At 54.3% G+C, this 18,434-nt stretch overlaps 1 protein-coding gene across 1 annotated transcript in view; it reads right to left on the bottom strand.

Annotated features, from left to right (window-relative positions):
* The window catches only part of Glp1r (glucagon like peptide 1 receptor), a 32,739-nt gene extending 14,666 nt beyond the window's left edge, over positions 1-18,073 (bottom strand). The window contains exons 1-5 of the mRNA XM_077801955.1: positions 17,996-18,073; positions 10,710-10,806; positions 9,761-9,868; positions 3,036-3,154; positions 2,638-2,744 (exon numbers count right to left, since the gene is read on the bottom strand). Of these exons, the coding sequence (XP_077658081.1) occupies positions 2,638-2,744; positions 3,036-3,154; positions 9,761-9,868; positions 10,710-10,806; positions 17,996-18,073 (509 nt within the window). The remainder of the gene's footprint in view (positions 1-2,637; positions 2,745-3,035; positions 3,155-9,760; positions 9,869-10,709; positions 10,807-17,995) is intronic.
* Positions 18,074-18,434: the final 361 nt, after the last annotated feature.

Raw genomic sequence — 18,434 nt, forward strand, 5'->3', positions numbered from 1 at the left:
TATGGAGAACAGTATAAAACTTACTTCAAATCATTAGGGAAATCTTAAATTAATGAAAAACACCTAGCTATTCTATACTTAAGGATAAAAAGTAACATTATCCTGAAGGAGTCGGTTAGTTCTTCCCACATTAATCAATAAATTCAGTGCAGCTGTAATAAAAACACCAACTTCTTTTTTTATGGAACTTTAACAACTTTAGATGCTCGGCACAGTGGCACATGCTTATAATCCCAGTGGCTCGGGAGGCTTGAGGCAGGAGAATCACAGGTTCAAAGCCAGCCTCAGCAACTTAGCAAGACCCTAAGCAACTCAGCAAGACTGTGTCTCAAGATAAAATATTATAAAGGGTTGGGGATGTGGCTCAGTGGTTAAGTGCCCCTGGGTTCAATGCCTGCTTAATTTTTTTTTTTTTTTAAGAGCAGAGGGCAGGAATAGTCCAGAACTCCTAAAGAATCACTAAGTAGGGTCCCTGTTATAATAGAACTAGGAGTTTTAGTAAATCTTTTTTTTTTTTTTCTACCAGGAATTGAACACCCAGGGCACTTATCCACTGAGCCACATCCCCAGCCCTTTTTATTTTTTATTTTATTTTGAGACAGGGTCTCTAGAGACTCACTAAGTTGTTAGGCTGGCTTTGAATTTGCTGTCCTCGTGCCTTAGTCTCCCAAGCCACTGGGATTATAGGCATGTGCCATCGTAACCAGCTCTAAAAAATCTTTAGGAGAAAGTCACCATCATTTTTGGGACAGGGAAGATAAACAGACCAATAGAAAAGATTATAAATGACAGAAGCCAACTTGCAAATATATAGACACTTCTGGTATGGTAGAATGACACTGCAAACCAAGAGGGAAGGTAACCAGTAAATGGTACTGAGACAATCAATTATATATACGCATGGAAAAATGGAACTAAGCCCCTGATTTTCACCACACACAAAAATAAGTTCCAGGTGGATCAGAGAACCACAGGGAAAGAGCAAAACTCTCTTTTAGAAGAAAATATAGGTGACTATCTTTGTGATTCTAGGATGGGGTAAGATTCCTTACAGAAAAGCATAAAGTAAATTTAGTCTTTGGAAAAGAATAAATTTTTTTTTATCAATTGATAAAAGTTAATTTTATCAATTGACAACATTTATTGATAAGTCTTTTTTTATCAACAGGAAATAATAGAATAATTTCAACCCATTAAAATGTAGAACTTCTATGTATAAAGGGTACCATGGAGTGAGTAAAGAAACAGAGACTCAGAGAGGGTACATCCTGGGTTAGTATCTAGAATAATGAGTGCCTGAGATAAACAAGAAAAAGCCAAATAGACAAATAAAAATTCAGCAAAGGATATGAACAATCAAGCCATAGAATAAACCATGAAAAAATGCCTGGGAAAATAAAAATTAAATGCAAATTAAAATTGTAATGAGATATTTCACATACTTCAGAGTAGCGACACTTAATTTCTAAAAATATTAAATATTAGGGAGGATGTTAAGCAAAGGAATCTCTTTTACTACTGGGGAGAGGGCAAATTGGTAATGACCACTTTGAAGAGCAACTTTACTACCACCTAGTAAATTTGCAAAAGCAGATGGTCTTTGATTGGGCCGTTGAACCCCTAGATACATGCCCTAGGGAGACACAGGACGGGTCACAGGTGAGAAAGCCCGTCATAGCAAGGTTTGTAAGTCAGAAATAAGTTATCTATTAAAATGATATCAGACAAATAAGCCGTGCTACAACAAAAGAATATGGAATGACTGTTAAAATTAATGATATAGAACTACCTGGTTAATGTGAATCTCACAAAAACATAATGTTGAACCCAAATAAAATGCAGAAGAATATGTATGATGTACTATTAAAAATACATAAGCCATGCTGTATATTTCACAGACACTTAGAAACGTGGTACAAGGATGAGGAAATGAGTGGGACCTCATAAGAGGTCCAGCCAGGGGTTTCCTCTGGTGGGGGTGGCCAGGGGCTGATCTGACAGTCACCAGGGAGTGTGACTCTACTTGAAGGCTGGATGCATTCATCACTGAAAGGCTTCATAATAAAAGAGAAGAATATTAGTCCAGTGAATGCATTTATTGAGCACTGACTGTGTGCTCAGCACTGTGCCAGGTGACTTGGGGGCAAAAAGAGGAATCCCACATCTCCTGTTCCTGCTGGGCTGGTGTCCTGAAGTCCCTGCCCTCAGAGTTGTCCCCACTCTCAGAAGTCTTCCTGTCCCTGAACCCAGCTCCCCTGATGTACCCAGAGGGAATGGGGGAACCTGCTCCCCAGCTCCTAATCTAGGAGGAAGGTCTCCTCTGACAGAGCAGAATTTTTAATCACCTAAAATCATACTGAATTATTGATTACTGAAGACACACCCTCTCACTGGAGAGGATCCCCAGGATTTTACACCCTGATAAGGTGAGGGGGGTCATTTTTGCATACAGGTGGACATAGTTACCCAGCAGAGATCCGAGTGCGTACACAGTGCTGACCTGCGTTTTCAACCTGCGTTCTCCAGAGAGTTCCAGAAAGAAGGGCGTATTGTAAGGTTACTTTGACTTAGGGTTCCCCTCCTCTACCTGGGGTAGAGAGCATGAAGGAGCCCCCTCCCAGAGTCTCAGCCCCTTACCTGAAGCTGAGGAGGATGGCGGAGGCGATGACCAGGGCGGAGAAGGAGAGCGCATAGCCCACCGTGTAGATGATGTAAAGGGACAGGAGCTGCTCCTCCGGGGAGTCCTGTGAGCACAAGGGGGACACAGTGAGGGTGGTGCTGTCCACTGCCCCCTCACTCCTCACACTTCTCTCCAGCAGATAAGGACAGGGAGGGCCCCAAGGCAGACCCCACTGGGGAACCCAGAACCGAGGAAGAGAATGACCTACGGACACGGCTTCCAAGGCCCTGGGAAGTTCCCAGGCCCCAGAAGGTGTGACAGGGGGTGCATGAGAGGAGCACAGACAGGCCCCCCAGAAGCCCACCGTGGAGACCCCGCTGCTGGGTCCTGGGCTCAGAACTCCTCCCAAACTCACTTTCTCCCCTCGCTTGGACTCCTCGCACTCCGACAGGTCCCTCCACGGCTGGCTGGAGTTGTCCTTGTGCAGCCAGAGGCCCTCCGCTGTGCAGAACCGGTACACGTGGCCCTGCGGCACTGGGAGAGGAGAGGGTGGCTGAGCCTCCGCCTGGAGACAGGAGGCCTGTCCAGTGCTCGAAGGCCCTTGTCCTTCCCCATCCTGAAGGTCATCCCTGCTCCACTTGTGAGGCAGTAGGAGGCTCAGACCTCACACACACACACACACACACACACACCTTCATCCCATCCCATAAACCATGATGGCTCCAGGATGGGACAGCAGGTCACTAAGGTGGACTGGTCACCCAGTTCCACCCTCAGCTTCTCCTCTTGGCTACCAGGGGATGCAGAGGGATGAGCCCATATCTCTGAGATGAGGTCAGTCCAGTCCAGATCCATGTCCCAGCCCCAGCATTAAATCACACACAGGGGACCCTGCCACAGTCACCTTCTGTGACTTCTGATTTTCTAACTTGGCCCCATTTACCTCTCACACTCTTTGGGGACGTCAGATCCTAAGAAAACTGAAGACCCTGAGGCTCTGAGCTCCTGAGAAGAGGAGTTAGCCCCTACCTCAGGGTGCCCCAGTCTGGGGGGAGACATGCCCCTGTCCTCAGGGTGCCCCAGTCTGAGGGAAGATAAGGCTCTGTCTTCGAGGAGACCAGTCTAAGAAGACCTAGCTCTGTTCTCTGAGGGGAGATACAGCCCAGTCCGCAGGGAGACCCCGTCTGAGGCAGATGTCCCAGTGATGCCCAGTTGAGGGTGGACACAGCTTTCCCCTTGGGAAGTCCCAGTCAATCTGATCCAGGACACAGACTCCCCTTCAAAGAACACCCGATCCAAAGGGAACACAGTCTCCACGTGCAGGTGGACTTCCCCTTCCAAGGGGAAGAGCCAGCGTCTACTTCAAGTAACCCCTAGTCATGTCTGGAGATGGAAACAGCCCTTGGAGACCTCCTAGTCTGAGAGAGGGGAATGACCTAGCCCCTGCCCTCAGGTAGCGCCTAGACTGGGGACGAGGCACAGTCAAGACTCTCACGAGAAAGGAATACCACCCATACAAACCAGCAGAGATGAGAGAGGCCTAGCAGAGCTAGGAGAGGATATCACCTGTGGCCATTCCCATCCCACCTGGGTATCCAGGTGCTAAGAGCATCCCCACAAGCCCCACGGTCCTCCCCCACCCCACCCAGGGAGACAGGCTTATGGCCCCGGATTGGATGTGGGGTGGGGAGAGCGCTTATTTGTGTCTAAGAGAAAACACCTCATTCCTCACCTCCCTGCAGGGGAACCTGAGTCTGGCACCGGGCCAGGGAACAGGTCAGGGACAGAGGAGTTGTCACAGTGATCAAGGAGGGAAGCTGGCTGGGAACACTTTAAAAGATTTTAAATTCTAAAAGACTAGAAGATTTTAAAGATCAGCTTCCTGAGCTGGGTGAGGCAGGCACAGTGAGAGAGAGAGAGAGAGAGAGAGAGAGAGAGAGAGAGAGAGAGAGAGAGAGAGAGAATATGGAGAAGCCACCAGAGGTCCTGGGTGACAAGTGGCTGGTCAGTGCTCAGGTCGAGAGATCAGCAATAAAATGAGGTTAGTGAACATGTATGAGCTGAGGAGTGTCCCTCAGGGGCTTGGAGGGTGACCTTCTAATCCAGGGGCTCTATTTTACAGATCCTAAGGTTGTTGTCACATGGCAAGGAGATCTTTATCACAGGGCCTAGTTCCTATTCCAGACGGGCCTGTTGACTGGACCTTGTCCTTGTCTTTCCTTCCCTAATGCATCCTGGACTTGCAGCGGTACTCCTTCGGGAGGACCTGTGTTTTATTTATTTGTTTATTTTTTGGCAGTGCTGGGGATTGAACCCAGGACCTCTCACCTGCTTGGCAAGTGCTCTACCACCTAGCCACCTCCCCAGCAGAACCTGCATTTTAAAAGAGACTTTACCTGGGAGAGAAATGAGAACCCAAAATCTAATGGTGGAACTTCTGGCAGTGGGATGAGCACAGGGGACCCCTCTCATGCACTGACTAACAAAATCAGGCACATGTAAACCCAGAGAAGGGGAGGCGCATGGTCTGATTTTAGTAACTTGAAGGGCTCCTCTCGGGTCCCCAAATGCCTCTTTTATCTGCTACGGGATGCCTGAAATCCTTTCCTGGGGGTCAAGTCATCTGATAGGCAGCAAGACCAGTCTTTGGCTGTAGATACCTCAAAGAGCAGTAACGGGGACCTGAGCGGACTCCATGGGCAGTGAGCAGGTGTCAGAGCCTGGTCTGCAGCTGGGCATCCACAGAATCAGTTTCTGAACACCTGCTGCATGCCTGACACCTGTGCAGGTAGGCATCGTCAATCCCATTTTACACATGAAGAAACAGCCTCCGAGAAGCTAGGTGACTTGCTTGAGATCAGGCGGTTAGAAGTAGCAGAGCCAGGCTTCTAGCTCTCTGTCTTCAGAGGACAGAAGTTAGCAGCCAGACTTGCTGCTAACAGTCAACCATGTCAATCATGAGCCAACTGGTCTCTTTGCCATTGTGGCCCCCGGGGGAGCTTGCATTCCTCATGCCCCCTGTTCAGGGCCAGCTGGGGGGTTGGGGAAGCGGTGTGCGCACAGATGTGTACATTCTTGTCACAGAGTCAGGGAGCACCGGGTCGCTGAGAAGCTCAGTCAGCCTGTGCAAGTGCATCTGTCAGTTATCCTTCTTTAGCATCAAATGTGAAAAGCCAGGGCTGCTTCCTGGCCGAGCCCGTGGTCCCCAGGCGCCCGTCCTGGCTGGAGGTGGGCTGGGTTTGGACCCAGACCTGCTTATAGGCCCAGCTTTATCTGGCCTGGGAGGAGCTGGTCAATCACAGCCTGGGGCTTGGCTCCGTCTTGTCAACACAAGGAGCTGCATGCCAGGAGGCTCAGGGATATTTCATTAAGTCAGACCTTGGTCTGGAAATAAAACCCCCAATTAAACACTTCCCCTCCTGGAAACTGTCGCGGCGCCTGTTATGGAGCTAACAGCCACCCGTCCATGAGGATGTGGGCACTCAGGGCTGTGGAGAGCAGCTCATGAATCCATTAGCTCCTGCACCCTGGCAGCAGAGGCAGCCATCAAGGGCCACTGGGTCCATTGTACAGATGGGGATGCTGAGACTCAGAGAGGCAAGGGACAGGCCCTCCCCAAACTGGCGGGAAAGGTAACCTGGAGCATCAGGGCTCAGGAGAAGGAGCCCAGGTTCCCAACTCCACGGACACAAGTTCAAATCCTGGTTCTGCCCTCAACCAGCTGTGGGCCCTTGGGGTCTCAGTTTCCTCATCTGTAAAATGGGAAGCAAAATGACTTTCTCAGGAGATAAAACAGTGAAGTCCCTGGTGCATAGCAGACCTTTAACACTGGCTGAGCCCGTGGTCCCCAGGCGCCCATCCTGGCTGGAGGCAGGCTGGGTCTGGACACTGTAGAGACACTGCTGCCACTCAGCCCTTCGCTGAGGCCAGGGAAGGGTCTGATGACTCTTCAGCCAGGGCACCTCTGGGGCCCAGCTCGTGCCTCAGTCTCCCCTTGGCAACCGCAGCCTGCCGTAAAAGCTCCTGGGCTCGACATGACTCGGGGGAGGCACCTGCCAGAGTTTCTAAGAACTGTGAATGATAGGCTATTTTAAAAGCATTTTATGACTCTCATATAATTAGAACTAAGCTAACAAACAGGTAGAAATCAGGAGAGGGGCAGCTAATGAGGCTGGAATGATGTGTGGGTGACTGAGGCTGTTGCAGGGCCCTGGGGCAGCGACAGGCTCTCTGGAGCTCACGATGCTGTGTGCACGAGGCACTTCCCCCCAACACCGCCCTCCTCTCCCTCCTGCTCCCACCCTCTGCACCTTCCTGAGTCTGGGTTCTCAATCGGGAAGGTCAGAATTCATGACCCGGCTGGCTCCTCTGGGACATTGTGCAGCTCTGAGACCTGGACCCATGTCCACAGTGCTGCCTGAATATCCTCCCTCTGTAAGGGGCCCTTCCTTCTCCTTTCTGCACCTGCCTATTCTGCCAGGCCTGGCCCGGATGTCACCTGTCCCTGGGAGCCTTCCCTATACCATACCCTCAGCACCACCTCCCTCAGCACCACTGCCTGGGCGGCTGGGCTGACCCCTTCAGCCTCGTGGTGAAGTCCCCCTTCTCTCCAGGACACGCACACACCCCTGAAGGTCTTATGGTACCCTGGGATCCTCACAAAGGGCTTCGTCATTGTTTGGAATTGAATTCTTTCTCAAATCGCCCACTCCTCTGCCTTGCTCCCTGCCCAGAGGGCTGACCCCTGGGCCAGTGTCACTAGGCTCCTGGCCCTCTGCTGGGTCTGGCCAGGGGGAGGCAGGGACAGAAGGAGGACAGCAGCCCCTCCCTGCTTGGTTCTGAAGTTCCGGCAGTGGCTTCTCCCCTCTGCAGACACAGCCCTCTTGGTGGCCTTCCCATCTCAGCCCCAGCTATCAGGAGGACCCCAGCCCCACTCCTGCCCCTTGCTGCTCAGATCTAAGGGAGCTAAAGCTTTCCACGTTTTTAGTTCTGGGAGCTTCATATGTGCCTTACTGGCCCCTTGGCCCTGCCCAGCCTGTGTGAGGGACCCTGCATTTAAATCCACTCTTAACTCCTGGCAGGGCATGCTTTCTGCCCGGCCTCCGCCCGAGACAATGTCTTCCTTCTCCCCAACCTCAGCTCACACTGTGAAGTTTCCTCATTGGCTGCCAAGAAAGCTCCAGAACTGCCCCCTTCCCACTCCCATATGCCCCAGGCGGGGGTCAGGCAGCTCGGGTGCCAGCATCTGTTGGGGAAGCACCAGGCCAGAGACAGCAATTATGTTTGGGGAGCCTGGTGGGTGTCTCTGCGGGTCCCTAACTCAGGGAGAGGAGGCAGAGCTGGTGATTCCGAGTGTCAAAAAAGGGAGTAAATTAGCCTGGCGACGGGGGAGGGGGAGGAGGCTGGCAGGGGGCCTGTGCACAGGCCGTTATCTTCATGGAGAAAGCAATAAAACCGTGTTCGCTCATAAACGGGCACCACCAGGACCTATTTCCTGCTCAAATAAAATTAAAGGTGATGGATGGAGCCGCGAGCAGCAGGCAGAGCTGGGGGCGCTTAGTGCTGAGTGATGGGCCTTGTCCCGGGCCTGGCTCCCTGGGGTCTAGCGGCCCAGCCGAGGCTGGCCGAGCAGCAGTCCCAAATCTTGGAGAGACAGGGAACGTGTGTGCCATGTGGGAGTCAGGAAGGTGTGCGGGGAGGGTGAGAAAAATTGATAGCCACGGTTTTTTCAAGGACCTTCAATGTTCCCCCAGCTCTGCCACCCGGCTCTATCCCACCTCCAGGGCGAGCAAACCCAGGCCCAGCGGCCTGGGAAACTGCTCTGCCCACACAGCTGGTCAGGCCGTCCACAGGCAGAGCTGGGGGACTGCAGGGCCTATAGGAAGAGGGTGGGATGCCCACTGCCCTCTCTGGGGTGTGCCCAGACAGCACATGTCCCCAGAGAAAGCCTGGCGTAGCAGCTGAACACAGAGACTGTAAACCAGCCTCCAGGACTGACTCCTAGGTCCGCGGCTCCTTAGCTGTGTGGGCTTAGAAAAGCCACTGAGCATCTCTGTGTCTCAGTTTCCTTATCTGGAAATGAGAGGGCGATCAGAGTTCCTGCTTCAAGAGAGCTGTTGTGAGGACAGAAGAAGCTCGTGTAGGTCCAGTGTAAAGAGGCCATGGTGAAGAGGACCATGTGAATCCAGGTCCTCCCCAGGTGCCTGCCTCTTCCCAGCCCTGGCTCCTCTGTGCACCTCAGGGTGGGGGTGCAGCCTTCTTAGGAGACCCCCTGGCCCTCCTCTGATCTCAGAGTCTCTCGGGCTGAGGTGAAGCTTACATCAGGCCCCGCCAGGCCACCTCCTCCAGGAAGTCCCCAGCACCCCACGGCTGGACTTCTCGCTCACTCTCCCCTGTGACCAGTTTGTGTTTGGGCTCAGGCCTTCTGGGGCATAAGGGTAAGGGCAAGGACTAGATCAAATCCGGGCTCTGCCATTCACTGCCTCATTTGGAACATGTGACTTCAACTTCCTGGGGCCTTCGTTTCCTCATCTAGACCAGCATAACCACAGGGTGGCCGTAAGGATTAAACAAATGTCCCTCTTTTAGCACAGGACTTGGCACATAGTATTCAATAAACACCAGCTATGATGATGATGATGATAAGAGCCTCTTCTCCTGTTATGAAGCCCATGGAGACCAACTCCTGCATCCCATGGTGCCCCAGCACAGGAGGCTGAGAGAGGTTAGAGGGCTTAATAATTACCCCCCGAGTCAAGTGTCCCCTGCAGCCTCTGTAGGTCTCTGCACCCAGTGACCCTCCCACCTCCCCAGCTGCACCTTTCCCAGTTCAGAATCTCCCCTGCAGGCAGGAGTAGCTGGGGAAGGCCTGAGGGGCCACCCACCAACACCCTGCTCACTGCTTCCCATGAGCTCCTGAAGAGTCAGGAGGTGGACAGGTGCCCCGACCAGGTATGGGCCACCTACAGACAGACAGACAGACAGACACACACACACACACATAGGTGCAGCAGAGCAAAGACACCTGGGTGTCTCCCCCACCCCCAAGATCTGTGCCCACTTGTGCGAGGGCTGCATCTCAGAGGAGGGGAAGCAGCGCCCTTTCCTGGCCTCCTGGATGCAGGGAGGGGAAAGACTCACCACTGCTGGCCCAAGGCAGGTACCAGGGGCAGCTGACATTCACAAAGGAACCTGGGGGCCCGTCTGGCCAGCAAGCATAGTCATCAAAGGTCCGGTTGCAGAAGAGGCCTGCAGGCAGAGGGGATCATCTTAAGAGTCCTTGCCAGTGGAGCCAGGGAGCATCCCCACCTCTCCCCAGGATGGAGGCCACACTCCACTGACCTCTGCTGAGTGCTTACTGTATGCCAAGCACTTTTCCCCACATTGCAGGAACAAGCTGCTTGAGCAAGTGACTTGGTCCCTGTTCCCTCTCTGTAAAGGGGGGTATCCCCCACCCCGTGGGACCTTGTGGGGGAGAAGACTGTATGTACATACATGGACATAGTAAGTGCTCAGTAAACAATCCCTAAAGGCCTACTTTAGGTTACCCATCACAGATCAGAGAGAAACAGTAGCTTATGAGGCTGAGAAAACCTTTCTCAAGTGACCGTGTGATAATTACAGTCAGGATTTGATCCCAGGACCATATGACTGTAATACTGTGCTCTTTAAACCACCTTACAAACTCCGGGCAATATTCACTCTTTTAAATGTGCTTGTTGGACTTTTAGTCTCTGCACAGGCCAGCAGGGGCCGAGGAGGATAGGAAATGGAAAGGCCAGGTCCCCGCTCTGAGAGGCTCCAGCTGGGGTGGACAGCCCCCCACAGCCGAGCACAGGCCACTGGGCAAAGACAACAGAGATTCCTGGGGGAAGGAGAGCTTGAGCTGGAAGAACCTGTGGTTCTAGGGAGGGGACAGGGACAGAGAGGCATTCAGGAGAGGGGACAGCTTGACAAAAAGCTGGGGGCATAGGGCAGCTGTGATGTCCCAGAGAGGCAAATGACACCCAACCATGAACGTGCGCTCCGTCACCACTTCCTGAGCATTGGCCGGGGGAGAGGGTGAGGATGAGGCCCCACCTGGACCTACCTGTGGCCGGAGGTGGAGCCTCCGTCAAGAAGCGCTGGCACTGGCGACGGTACTCTCGCCATTTCTGCACCGTCTCAGAGAGGGACACGGTGGCGCCCTGGAGGGGAAAGGGCAGAAATGGGGACCTGGGGGCCCAGCCAGCCCCTCTTCTGCCTTCTCACCCCCACCCTCTGGGTTTTTTGATCTCTAGGGATCTTAGACACCCAAACCCCACCAGGCAGGCCACGGCCCCCTCTGACGGGGAGAACGAGCGGAGCCTTCTGCACCTGCACCTTCCAGGGCGGCGGGGAGCCTGACGCAAAGGTAGTAGGTAGTTTCAGGGGATGGGTGAGTGAAGGGGGAGCACAGCATGTGTGACTCATTCATGTCCTCGTGCCCTGGCCTAGGAGAGGACTTCCTGAGGGCCAGGGCTGCCTTATTGCCGGGGCCTCCCACCTCCCCATGCCTCCTCAGCCTGCCTAAGTGCACCCAGCACCTCAGGAAGCAGAGCTAAGGATCACACCTGGAGCTCCCCAGCTGCCTGACTGTGCTCCAGGACGAAGGGTATAGGGTGCAGTCACACCTGGCACTACAGACAGAGCCAGATGAGTACACCTCCTGCAAAACCCAACCACTGACCAAGGAGGGCTAGCCCACCAGTGCCACCCTCTAACATGACACAGATCCATTACTCAGCCCAGCTCTACCCACCAGGAGGAAAAGGCACCCTGAGAGGACATGGCGGAAGGGGTCAGGAAGGTTCCAGAACACTGAAGTCACACCTGCGATGGGAGGGGCCCTCCTGGTGAGTGGGGGATATGAATCTCAATGTTCACCTAAAGGAACACACAGTCCCAACCAAACAGCCCCACTCCCCCAGGCACCACCCTCTGCACGTTTATTGTTGTTGTTGTTGGTGGTGGTGGTGTGTGTGTGCATGTGTGTGTGTGTATGCAATGCCTTTGGGTTGGGTGCTTTATCATTTTCATTTTTTTTCCTGAACAGCCTTAAAGATTATAAATATTCCTTATTGTGAGGCTGTAGTTGCCAAAATGACCGGAGAGCCCCTGGTATAAAATTTAGGGTCTATACATAATTTAAAACAAAATTTCACTTTTTGAAATCACAGAGATGTACATGTGGGCTGAAATTAAAGCATTTCAGAAGTTGGTGTCCCTGACTCACCCGCAGCACCCTAAGCACACACCAGACCTGGTGCCAGGTAGTCCTGCCCCGGGGTGAGCTGAGCTGTGGTTAAAGACATCTCTCCAAAGTCACAGGTGCCAACCTGAGCTTCCCTCGCCACATGGAAAGCTCCAGAGTGGAGTCAGGCTTGCTCTGAGCAGTGAGTGAGCTAAGGCTGGCGGGTGGGGGGACTGCCCTGGAGAACAGGGCTCTTCTGAGGGTAAAGATCAGCTTATTTGTTGGGGGTGAAGGAAGAAAAGGAAATCAAATATACCAACAGTAAACACGGTGGTGTGATTTTTAGCGTGATTTCAGCTGAGGGGGTGACAAGGTTTTCCTGAGAAAACCATCTCCCTGCTCCCTCTTCCTGCTGGAGAACTCCCCTTAACCTCTGTTTCCAATAGGAAGACAGCAGGAAGCAGGGTCACGGGGACAGGAACAGGAACAGGGCAGAAGGTGTGACTAGGCGGGGAGTGAGAAGGAGGCCTGCGGATCCCAGCACCTTCTAGCAGGACAGCAGGGGAGGGCCAGCCTGGCCACCCACACCCAGGTGGCTCCAACACAAGTGTCCTTCTCACCTGTTCTGAGCAAAGTATGGCTATGAGATCATCTTCCTCTGCCCCTCAGGCTGGGGGGTCCCTGAGGACAGGCTGCACCCCCTCAGACTGGGACTCCCTTGGGACACGGCCCTGTCTCTCTCAGTCGAGGGGTCCCTGAGGAAGAGGCTACATGTCTCTCAGACTGGGGCTCTCTAAGGACAGGCTGTCTCCTCAGACTGGGGTTCCCCGAGGGCAGGCTCTGTCTCCCCCTCTGCTGTGGGGCTCCCTGACGATCGGGGTGTCCTGCTCTTTCCCTGTGCCTGCTCAGGATCTCCAGATGCCTGCCAGCCCCTACCCCACCCCTGCCTACACATACTCAGCACCAACTCCGGAGAGTTTGGCCTTTTCCACAGCTTCATGGGAGGCCCTGGGTGTGTCAGGTTTTAAGTAGTGGTGGGCGGAGGGGACATGGAGCATATAAAGATGGCCCATAGAGCCCTGACTGTAGAGGGTCCCAGGGCTGCTTGGGGTGGGGGTCAAATGCTTTTCAGGACAAGTGACATGACCAAGAATGCTAGAAGTGCTTGGCATGGTTGCCAGGTGGTTCTAAATACTGGAGGTGGGGGTACACTGAAGGGAGGGTGGGGTGGCTGTTAGCAAGGAGGGTCAGCAGGGCATGGCAGGGACAAAGCCCAGAGGGAGGAACATGGTGCTCTGGTGAGTGGGAAAGCTGTGGGTTAGTGCTCAGCCGGGGTGGGGAGAGAATGGAGGGCAGGTACAAGGCTCTGCCCTGGGACAAGAGTAGGTAAGTGAGGCTGGGGCTAATAAGTGTCACAGGCTGAGGTGCCCAGGTGACACAGTGGAGGGGGAACTGTCTAGCTTTGGGCTCAGATGTGGGCCTGATCCTGACTCTCCCATAAATTCATTCTTTGACTTGTGCAAGTTTAACTTCCGGCTTCAGCTTCCACCTGTGCCAAGTGGGATGGTAAGAGCCGCCGCCCCACGGGATCCTCCTCAGTGGCCCTGCACGTGGAGGAGGCTCAGTCAAGGCACGTCCTCAGGATTCTGCTGCTCGGGGGAAACCGCCGAGTGGAATAGGCAGGTCTGGCTTCCTGGATTTGGGGGCCTCATTCCTCCTTTCCTTCTAGAATCAGCAAACTCCCAGAAAGATGAAACTCATAGATTTTCACGCCCCAAGACCAGTTATTCTGCTTAATTAGTGACAGCTTCCAGCAGCAGATGTGGCCAATGGTTAAGTGAAGCAGGGAAGGCTTGGGGCTCCCTGCCCTGTTGGGGACGGGGTAGGTCCTGCCCATATCTTCCCCCTACTTCCTCCTCCTCCCACCTGAGTCCCTGCTCCAAGTCTGGTGAGATGTCTGGAGGGTGGGGAGGACACAGAGGCAGGTGTCCCTGTCCCTCACAGCTCTGGCACAAGAACAGGGCAGCAGTGGGGACCTAAGGGGACAGAGTAAGGGCAGGTGGGCAGATTTTAGAATCAGGACGTCCAGGCTGCTTGGAATCCCTCTGAGGGGGATGACGGGGCTGGAGGTGACAATGAGGAGGGGCATCCCCCAGGTTCAGGAGTTTGGGGAGGAAGCAGGAGACAGGAAAGGGAATGTCAGAGGGAGTGGTGTGGTCTGCGGGAATGAGCACAGGAAGTGCCACAAGTCCTTGGTTTATATCCTCGCTCTGTCCATTAACGTATGGCGCACTTTATCTTTTGGGGCCTCCACTTCCTCACCTGGACAGTGGCATTTGCTCCTGTTCAGAGTGACTGAATACAGATGGGTGGAAACCTTCGGGAGGTGTCCAGCCTAGAGCCAGCGGGCAGCATTTGCAGGAAGAAGGGCAGAAGGAAGGACGTGGGAGGGGTGGGACCCTCAGGTGACAGGCTTCCCAAGGCCTGGGACCGTCCCCCTCTCTAAACCTGACTGCCATGGGGAAAGGGCCTCCTACTTCTGTGTGTGAATATGTGAACCAAGTTCTTTCCCTTTCTGGAAACTTTCTGGGTTGAGGAAAAGGAGAGAGAGAACACAGCCTCTCTGGGCCACTGGGTGGGTGATAGGAGGGAGGGAGGGCCTCTCAGAAGGAGCAGAGAGGGCTCCAGACAAATATCTGGAAGGCTCCAAGTAGACTTTTTGGTCTCCCTGGCCTCTCCCTCAGGACCCTGTCCTTCCTACCTGCCACCTCCCAGAGCCCAAGTCATGCCTTCCATCACGGCCCTGCAGGGCGAGGCTGCCAGAGCCCTCTCTCTTTGTCCCCCCTCCCATTTTTTTCTTTAAGGAATTTAGATGTCTGAACAGCAGGTCAGGGAGACGTGAACAGCACACACCTTCTCACAAGCTCAGGAACCCTGGCACGGATAAATGGTCACATGCATTATCACACACACCCTCAAGGACATGTCTAATGCTGAGACCGTGAAATGGGGTCATTCCCTCCACACATACAATCACACACAGACTCCTGGGCACACTCACATGCTGAAACACTGCCCCCAATACACACTTGCACACAGACACATACACAAACCCCATGCCTCTGGACTCATATACTTGACTCACACTGTCGCAAACATAGACACTGCCACATGTACACACTCCCCCTTCTCTCTCTCTCTCTCTCTCTCTCTCTCTCTCTCTCTCTCTCTCACACACACACACACACACACGAATACATACCAGCAGGATGTCACACACATACTTTCCAGGATGTCACACACACTCAGAGACCCTCCCACAGACAAAGTATCAAATAAGGGTCACCAACACACACTGTTGGGCACCCAGTTACATGCTAAGATGTTGCTACACACACAGTGACTCCTGTCCAGGCAGATGGTCACACACAGGGTCATGTACAGATGCCCAGGGAAACGGGGTTCATCCGCCTGCCCTCTCCTCCCCCATCTGTCTCTCTGTAGCCGCCTCTATCCCACACCCCTCTCTGTGTCTCACACACGTAGGTGCAGATGCACACGCAGGAATTGGCCCTGCAGGCTACAGGGAAGGAGGGGCCCGCTTTTCCTTAGAGGAAGGCACTGGAGGCAGGAGGTGGTTTCTGACCCCTCACTGGGTCTCTATCTGGGAGGAAGCCTCGCTCGAGGCAAAGTCCACACTGACCAAGGCACAGCTCTGGACCCTGTCTGCCCTTTACAGAGACCCCTCTCAGGTCCTGTTCTTAGCTCTGGGAACACTTCCAGGTTCCAGAAGACAAACAGACCAATACTCTCAGGTGACTAAAGCAGCCATTTCAGGGTGCTGATACCCCAATCCTCTCACTGACCTTATATGATAGATCTTGTCATTCTTACTTACAGATGAGGACACTGAGGTTCAAGATGGTCCAGTATCCTACCCAAGACCAGTATCCTACCCCACCAGCTAGTAGTAGACCTCATATTTGAACCCAGTTCTGTCTGGTTTTAATTTGGGTGTTAAAGGCACTCCTGTCTTCTCAGAGACCAGTCTTATGCCGAAAGTCTTGGGGAGGTAAGGAACAGGGGAGGGGAGTGATCCTTCCCAGCAATAGTGAAGGAGTGACCTAGGTCATCTTTATCAGAAGTGGACTCAGCCATTCCCTATCTATAGGCAAGTGGCCTCCAGCCTCAGCAGACATGACAGTGGCTCATTTAATTCTCCCCACAGTCCTGCCCCTAGGAGGAGGGGACCAGGCCCCACCCCCTTTTCCTTCTGTGCTTCTAAACTGCAGGGCCACCTTATACAGGGAACCCTCTTTTTCTGAGTTTTTGTCCCTCCATCAGTGACATAAGGGAGTAACTCTAGTCTTACTGACCTCCTAGACAGAAAACAAAATGCAAAGTTCGCTTTTTTAGAGTCTTATATGCGTGTATGAGGTTTTGTCACAATTACTGCAGTCTAACCTCAAAGCCGCCTGTCAGTCACATCTCTGTTGCCCACAACGAGAGCATCCCCCCAAAGCTCCACCCTCTCTGCTCAGTGCCTGGTGACTCCTGTCCGTCTCTGCTACCCCAGTCCTGTTATGGTCCAGGGCTAAAGAGTGAGGGGGAATCAGAGGAAAGGGCAGGTTCAGGGAGCCTGTTACCTCTGCAAAAAGGGGCTGGGGAGAAGACACATAGTCCATAGTAGCTTTCTTTCTTTTTCTTTCTTTTTTTTCATCCAAACCAGATCTGCAAACTTGGCCTGCAGCAGGATGGGACCAGGACGCACAGCCTCCCACCCCATCCCTTCACAGCCCATAAGATGAGCAAGAACAGGTAGTGAGTCTGCAGTCCTGGCATGGAAAGATCCTGACTTCACCAGGAAAGCCATAGCCTGACTAGGAAGTCCTGGGGAAAGCACCATGGAATGAGAGAGGGCTTCTCCTGGGACCAGGGGTAGTAACTGGCTCTTGGAAATAGGGAGAGGGAGAGAATGAGTCTGGAAAAGGATTTAGGGGCTGAAAAGGTGCTGGCACCCTAGCTGAGAGGCATATCTGTCCACATCTGGATTCTGAGTCAGCAGTGGTGTCTGCCCTCACTAAGGCAGCCTTTCTCCCATTCTGGGATAAATTTCAAGACCAATACAGGTCCACCCCCAAAGATCTCAGTTCTTTAGGTCAGGGTTTAAGAGTGAGAGGTGATGAGAGGGGAGTGATCTCTGTCACAAGACAGGCCACCCCAACCTGTGCCTCCTCTCTGCTCAAGCATGTCCCAGCATCTTTGGACAGCCGTCCTCTCCAAAGGCAGCTAACACCTCCTCTGGCTGGGGTCTGGGGCAGGGAGGGCAGAGAGGGCAAGGAGAGCCAGAGAGGGGGCTACAAGGGTCCACCTGTGGCCTGCTCTCTCCTGTAACAGCAATGAGGCCAGAGTGTTTCTGTGCATCCCAGTATGCAATCTGGCATGGGCTGTCAATCAGGGGGATCAGAATGGGTGTCAGCAGAGTATGTGTGCTGGGGGGGGGGGGGTGAGTGTTTCTGGAGGACCACTGAGGCTTGTGTTTGCTGCAGGGGCCAAGGGAGGAGGTGGCACTCAAGTCCCATCTGGGAGGTCATGAGGAAGGACGAGTTACCACCACAGGGTCCCTGGGGCTATGAGTCAAAGGCTGTCCTGGGGGTCTGATGCCAGAGGGAACAAGCTGGGTCTCCATACCTGGCCTTCTCAGCCCTCCCGGAGCCCTCTCACGGTTTTTAACGGGAGGATGGGGACGCAAGCATAGGGGGACGCACCACAGGCCAGGGGTCTGGGGCATGGGGGGGGGTGATCAGCAGTGAGAACTGGGCTGTGACAGAGCCGCAGGCACGGGCTGAGGAGGAGAAGGAGTTGGGAAAGTGGTTTGGGAAGGACAAGGATGCGGCGCAGTAGTCAGCGCAGGGCGGCCAGGACAGCTGGTGCCCTGGCAGAGGGGCCCTGGCGGCGAGGAAGTGGGCGCCTCACCAGCGTGGGGGGGATTGTTCCCTATCCAGGCTCCACCTGGGCCACACAACTCTCCAGTCCCTAGTCCGCCCGGGAGGCTTTCGGTTCCCCCGTCTGCAGTGAGGGAGTTTCGCTCAAGTCCGGGGGCTCCTGCGGGGTCCCCGCGTCCTCAGGCCCTTCCCCCTCCCCCCGGGGTCCCCGGGGCTCACCTGGGGGCGGGGGCCAGCCCTGCCCACGGCCCCGAGCAGCAGGAGCGCCAGGCGCAGCGGGCTGGGGGCGCCGGCCATGGCGGGGCGCTCAGGACTGGGCCATCGCTGCCACCTGCGGAACCGCGCGCCGCGACTGAGCCCGGCGGGCGCCGGGGGAGGAGCCGGCGCGGGGCCGCCCCGCCCGCGGGAGGGGTCGGGCGGGGTCCGTGGGCTTCCGCCCCCGCTGCCCGGGCCCCGATCGCCCGGCGGCCCGCAAGTCCCTGCGCTGCGCTCTCGGAGAGCGCCCTCGGGTTTAGGCAGCGCAGGAGCCCGGCCGCCAGCTCTGAGCGCCCGCGGTGCGCTTGGCCGGCTTTCAGCGACCAGCGCGGCCCGCCCCCTACCCTGGCACCCCGGCACCTCCAGGCTCCCCGGCTAAGGAGAGCCACCGCCCGCCACACAC

The sequence above is a fragment of the Urocitellus parryii genome, chromosome 8, assembly GCF_045843805.1.
Source record: "Urocitellus parryii isolate mUroPar1 chromosome 8, mUroPar1.hap1, whole genome shotgun sequence".
Classification (NCBI taxonomy): domain Eukaryota; kingdom Metazoa; phylum Chordata; class Mammalia; order Rodentia; family Sciuridae; genus Urocitellus; species Urocitellus parryii.